We start from the raw sequence: 6,323 nt of genomic DNA, 5'->3' as shown, positions 1-6,323 counted from the left end.
TGAAAAAACATGTATAGTGTGTAATTATCAATTTCTATTATCCGATTTTGATTATGATTTATTCTTATCTCAATCTTAAAAGTATAATATAATTTCGCTTTTTTCTTCCTAAAAAATGTATCGTGTGTAATTATCAATTTTTAAAGTATAATATAATTTAGCTTTTTTCTTCCTAAAAAAATGTATCGTGTGTAATTATCAATTTCTATTATCTGATTTTAATTATGATTTATTCTTATCTCAATCTTAAATTCTAAATTCTAAGAGTATTAAAAAAAATTACAATTAAATTCTAAATTATTCCCAAAATTTATTACAAATTAAATTAAAAAAAATTACAATTAAATTCTAAATTATTCCCAAAATTTATTACAAATTAAATTTCTAAGAGTATTAAAAAAAATTACAATTAAATTCTAAATTATTCCCAAAATTTATTACAAATTAAATTCAATTATTTCTAAGAGTATTAAAAAAAATTACAATTAAATTCTAAATTATTCCCAAAATTTATTACAAATTAAATTCAATTATTTTAAATTTTTTTACAGAAAGCTGGTTCACTAAGCCTACCTTTTAATGCAACCGCTTCACCACAGCACTCGGGACAGTCAAATCTTCAACGTCTGACCAGCTTTTCCAGCCTCCTCTCTCTTTACACCTATAAAAAATAATAAACTTCGAAGTTTTGTCTGCTGCGCCAGACCCCGTATTCTAATTAATTTTGCAGTAGCACGCTGAACTGGAAAGCTGCTACTATGCCAAACTGTTCTGCGAGGCCTATATTCAATAGCTGTGGCAACGGCTCCACCGCTTCAGTTTGCGACACTCAAATCTTCAACGCCCTTCCAATTCTTCCACATAAAGCTTCAAATCAATATTCTCCCCATTTGATGCAAACCTGTTATGTTCGACAACAACCTTCTCGGGTGAACTCTTCACATCAAGATTCTCCCCATTTGATGCAAACCTGTTATAAACGTCAACAACCTTCTCGGGTGAACTCTCACCTTCAACATCAAGATTCTCACCTTCAACATCAAGATTCTTACCATTTGACGCAAACTGGTTATCCACGTGTAACACTCGAAGCTTTGTCAGCGCCGCCAACCCTTGTATTCGTTTGAGCCTAGAACATCCTGTGGCCCAAAACTTCTCCAGAGATATCAACCTCTCCATACTTGGCAGCTCCTCTAATTCTGAACAGTTTCTGATGTCTAGTTCCCGAAGTTTTGTAAGATCACAAAGGTCTTCTATTTTCCGCAGGTTATCACAATCCGACAATTCCAGCCTTACAAGTGTTGGTGGCAGTGCTCCAACCTCCTGCAGAGAGTAACAATATTTCAAGAGGAGATGTGTAAGGTTGGGGTAAACACCTTCGTCAAAGGATACCCTCTGGTTGCAACACCATGAAAGGTCTAAATATTCAAGCGTGCTGATATTTTTCAACCATGAAAGGTCGAAACATCGAACCCTGCAATTTACAAATGTATCCTGGGGATTCGGCCATGTGTTCAAGTCGAAACTTCGCAAATTCAGATGTTCAAGTCGAAGTAAATTCCGGAAATAACTTGAAATCAATAGCAATGCCCAGCAGTAAGAAAAATCGAGGTGTTGGAGGTTCATTAAGCATCCGAAAGAATCTGGAACCCATTGCAAACTCCAGCAGTAAGAGAGATTGAGGTGTTGGAGGTTTGTTAAGCATCCGAAGGAATTTGGAAGCCTTTGCAAACTCTCGCAGTCAGAGAGATCGAGGTGTTGGAGGTTTGGTAAGCCACCGAAGGAATTTGGAATCACCGCCAAACTCTGGCAACCAGAGAGATTGAGGTGTCGGAGGTTTGTTAAGTTACCGACGGAATTTGGAAGTTCAGCCAAAGCCTTGGTGTATGAGAGATCAAGGTATTGGATGTTTGTTAAGTAACCGAAGGAATTTGGAAGCTCAGCCAAAGTCTTGGTGTAAGAGAGGTCAAGGTATTGAAGGTTTGTTAAGTAACCGAAGGAATTGGGGAGCATATGCACGCTCGGGCAGCCAGTGAATGCTGGTGGATGCTTCACCACAATCTTTTCGATGTGCTTCAGCTGTCCTATGGACTTTGGAAAATTTGAAAGATGTGAATAAATATGTAACTCCCGCAACTCCAGAGGTGCCTGCAACGCCATATTCATCTTTCAACCATATGAAAGAAAAAGATTTGGTAATTTTCATCTATAAAATCTTTCAAAAGCGCTAGAGACCCTCTGCTTGTATATCAGTAACAATAATCTACATACAATAAAGCAGGAATTAATAATTAGGGGACCAGATTTAACCTGAGATTCTTCTTGCCACAGTGTTTCCAAATTTCTCCCCGTCACTTCTAGAACCCTTAAATTTTTCATTGGAAGCCAAGAAGGCAGGTAAGAGCAGGGGCAGTTCACCCAGCGAAGCCATATCAGATTTGGTGACTTAACCCTCTTTATTATGCATTCTAAAACACCACCTTCTGTTGCAATAAGCTCTAACTTCGTGAAAAGGCATGGTGCAGTGTAGATCGGCTGCTTCACGCGGTTTCTGAACACATGTCGAAGCCAAATTTTGAACTGTGACACTTTTTTTGTCTCGGATTTTGGAATATCATAATGACTAATGAGGCCAGGAACCGTCTTAATTCCGCGCACCTCGGATATTACCTGTGCATCCTTGCAAAACAAAGCAACAAACAAATAAGACAGATTAACAAAATTTCTCTAGAATAAAAGAACTTTAAAGTTGTTTGAAGCATTCAAGCACTTACAGAAGATCGCTGAAATAGATCATCAATGTCATCGATCGGTCGCCAGGGACGACGCGGCATTACTGCACAAGACCCTTGTTGTTCTGCTATACCTCTTCCTAAGTCTCTGAGGTGATCATGCATTTTTATCCTATTTTCTGTGTCCACCTCAACAAGGCATTTCTCCTGCAGATTTATAAACCCCACCAAACCCTTCCAACCTGATCCGTCCCAAATCCTTATGGCGATATCCCTATCTTCTCCAATGAAATAACAAGCAACATCAAGGAATATTTGTTTCTCCTCTCCACCGAGTGCTTCGTAACTAATTTTCAGGCTATTTTGTATCTCACTGGGAAGTTCTATTTGGCGAAGCTTATCCAACTGGCCTTCCCAGTAAGATTTATCGCTCTTTTGACAAAGAAGCCCCGCAACCACTTTCAAGGATAAAGGCAAACCATCGCAGGCTCTACAAAACTCATCTACAAAATACTCGAATCCTAGCCGTGGATGAGGCTGGCAGAAGGCATATGAGCAGAATAGTTGTTTGGACTGTTCTTCACTAAGGCCAGATAGCTTATAGATGGATGGCACTGTTATCCCTGCACTCATGAGGACATCCTTGTAGCGAGATGTCACCAAAATCAAGCTATCTGATCGAAGGATGTCTTTTATTGGCAAAAATGCATACAGCTGATCCACTTCGTCTACATCATCTAAAACCACTAGAGCATTGTCAGAAGATGACAGAGATGTTTTCAGCACTTGTATGCCTTCATGGACGTTGTCTATTTGCACATCTCTCTGAACTAAATCCTTAATAAGTTTGGCCTGCAACAAATTTAAAGACCTTCTACCTGCACTCTCTCTTACATCAAACAAGAAGCAGGATTTACCGAAATCGGAACTCTTCCTATTGAAGAGTTCTTTGGCTAACGTTGTCTTGCCCACTCCACCCAAGCCCACAATCCCCAAGACCTGAGCTTTCCCACTCTGCTGCCTCCGCTGCAAGAACATTTTCCTTTCAAAGTCCTCCACTTTTTCTTGTAAACCAGTTGGATATCTCGCCACATTCAAGGATGTTTTTCTGCGTTTTTTTAGCACGCTCTGCACCAGCTTCTCCAACAGCTTACCTTCGTCGCTGGAAATTCAGAACAAAATAAAGAAAACATTAGGTGGACATCAATATATAAAAGTTAGATCCATAAGATGTGCAGGCGAGAGTGAGAGTTCCAACCCATTATAGGCCGCGAGTTCGAAACCTATTATGGAGGAGACGTCAAACAGTGCCTTTCTCCAATTTCCAATTCTTTGGAGATCGTATCTGCGTGTCTGTTCGTGAATACTCAGGTCTTCAGCATACCTTCCCGTCCATCGAAGCTCCGAAGGCTTCACATTATAAAAGACAGGAAAAACAGTAGCCCCTGTCTCCAATATAAGCAGGAGCTCATCTAGACACCATTTAGACTCCGCAAATCTCGGAGAGAAAATAACGATATGGACGGAGGCGGTTCTGATGGCGCCTTCGATTTGAGGACTCAAGTAGTCTCCCGCCTGTAATTCCTCTCTGTCGAGGAAAGGTTTCATTCCATGTGAAAGAAGTCGATGGTAAATATAGCTAGCAAAGGTATTTTTGACATCAGGGCCTCTGTGACCGATGAATACATCGTAATGGAAACTGTTGGATTTAGAGACGTCTAATTGCAATAATTAAGTTGGACATACGTGCATCATGATTATGATGTCAATTACTGTCAATAAGATTACATTCATATGCCAAATAATGTGATTAATTAAGTCATGGCATTAAACGTATTTAAAAATAAGGATTTGGATTCAAATACATGTAGATTAATGTTAATCAATTATGATTGTTAATGGACCGATTATAGTTGATTAAAATAAATAGCAATATTAAATTTGAGCTGAATAAGGAAATCAAAATCTGATTGATTGATTGATTGATTTCAATCAATCTGAAATTTCAGACAGACTTGTTTCAGCTAAATTTTAGGCTGCCCTAGGATTGGGGTTTTGCAGTGCTATAAAAGGGCTGAGTCTCCAAGGCTTGCAATCAACTCATAAAGATTGTCTGCTCCATTGAAGACTGGAAGGATTGCAAGCTCTTGGAAGGATTCAAGAGCCAACAACTCAAGCAAAGACCAGGAGCATTTGAACATGGAAAGTAAGTTCCGCTGTGCATTATTTTTAATTTCTTACAAAGGAGTAGATCTTGGTTAAGAGTTTAAAGTAATTAGGAAAACTCAGAAGTTAAAATCTTACAATTGGTATCAGAGCACCCTTATGTAAGAACTGTCTCTCCCGATAATTTCTTTAAAAAAAAAAAAATTATTATTTCACGGTTTGTATTAAAATAGACCCTTCGCTGTTTTTCTGTCTTCATCTGGGCGAGATTCTGAGTGACTGAAAATCCAGGTCCACGATTTGTCTTCATCCTTAGGTTTGTAACGCACTGAGTCTGTGAACTTTAGCGTTGTGCTGGAAGGACTTCCTCCTATTCTTATTGCCAACCTGCTGGAATTGTTTGACTGTGGGAGTCTTATTGCCAACCCGCTCTGTTTACAATTCTCATTTCATATCAAAGTCAAAATTTAAATTTGGGGTTACAAACCGTCAGCCTTAGAAATGCATCTTCAAGAAGCTTTCACAAATCTGAATCGTTAAAGTGATAGGGATTTTATTGAATATATTGCAGATTTGAGGGTTTCGATGGAAAACAGGGCACTTTTAAGATTTAACAGAAGTTTCCATTTTTAAGGGTTTTATATTCCATCCTGGTTCCTTGGGTTATTTTTTATTTTTTATTACAATAACATGATTGTTTGAGAATGCAAGTTACGAGGGATTTATCTTCGACTCAATGAGTTGATTTAATACAGTAAAGTGCTTGCGGTTAACGTAGGATCTTGAATTCTTTCATACAGCGTTAACATAAATCATTTCAATATGTACTCATAACTTAATAATACAAAGGTTTCTTCTAAAGAAAACCGTGTGATTAAATCTGGTTTACATTTCTCTTAAACATTGTTGAGAGTACCCGTAATTTTTTTTTTTTGGTAATTACTATGTTGAGCATATGAATTTGATACGTGGCACTTCAGATTCTCATTATTGTATATTTGTGAATCGTTGTGTGATTTCTTATGTTAAGCAGAGTTTTAGATCTAAGTTATGAAGATTATTTATACTCTTCTTTTATTATTAAAAAAAAAAAAAAAAAAACATGTGTGAAATACCTCAATAATTTGTGATAACTGAAGCATGGTTAGGATATAATCTATGCATATGTTGTATTATTGGAGTGTATAGTGGCACTGTTTTTTTTTTTAAAAGATCATTTCTGAGAAAGAAACTATCATGATATTGCCGAGCCAAATGTTATTTTTCTTGGGATTGTAGATTAACGTTTAATTACTGGTATAATACCAAATTCGGATTTTATCACAATAATGCTAATTATGGCATAAAATTTGTATTAACGTTAATTACTGATATAATATTCAGATTTTATCACAATAATGCTAATTATGGCATAAAATTTGTATT

General features: G+C 37.3%; 1 protein-coding gene across 1 annotated transcript; it reads right to left on the bottom strand.

Annotated features, from left to right (window-relative positions):
• Positions 1 to 837: 837 nt before the first annotated feature.
• LOC149231099 (disease resistance protein RUN1-like) lies at positions 838 to 4,426 on the bottom strand. Its single transcript, XM_089381542.1, has 4 exons — positions 3,991 to 4,426; positions 2,775 to 3,894; positions 2,311 to 2,679; positions 838 to 2,148 (listed from the first exon to the last, which is right to left on the bottom strand). Exons 1-4 carry the CDS (start codon positions 4,338 to 4,340, stop codon positions 838 to 840), a joined length of 3,150 nt encoding a protein of 1,049 aa, XP_089237668.1. The 5' UTR covers positions 4,341 to 4,426.
• Positions 4,427 to 6,323: the final 1,897 nt, after the last annotated feature.

Source organism: Pinus tabuliformis, chromosome J (genome assembly GCF_031772625.1).
Source record: "Pinus tabuliformis cultivar Carrire ecotype Pingquan chromosome J, CPIR1, whole genome shotgun sequence".
Classification (NCBI taxonomy): domain Eukaryota; kingdom Viridiplantae; phylum Streptophyta; class Pinopsida; order Pinales; family Pinaceae; genus Pinus; species Pinus tabuliformis.
The sequence above is the reverse complement of the archived record's forward strand: the minus strand, read 5'-3'. Positions and strand labels throughout refer to the sequence as shown.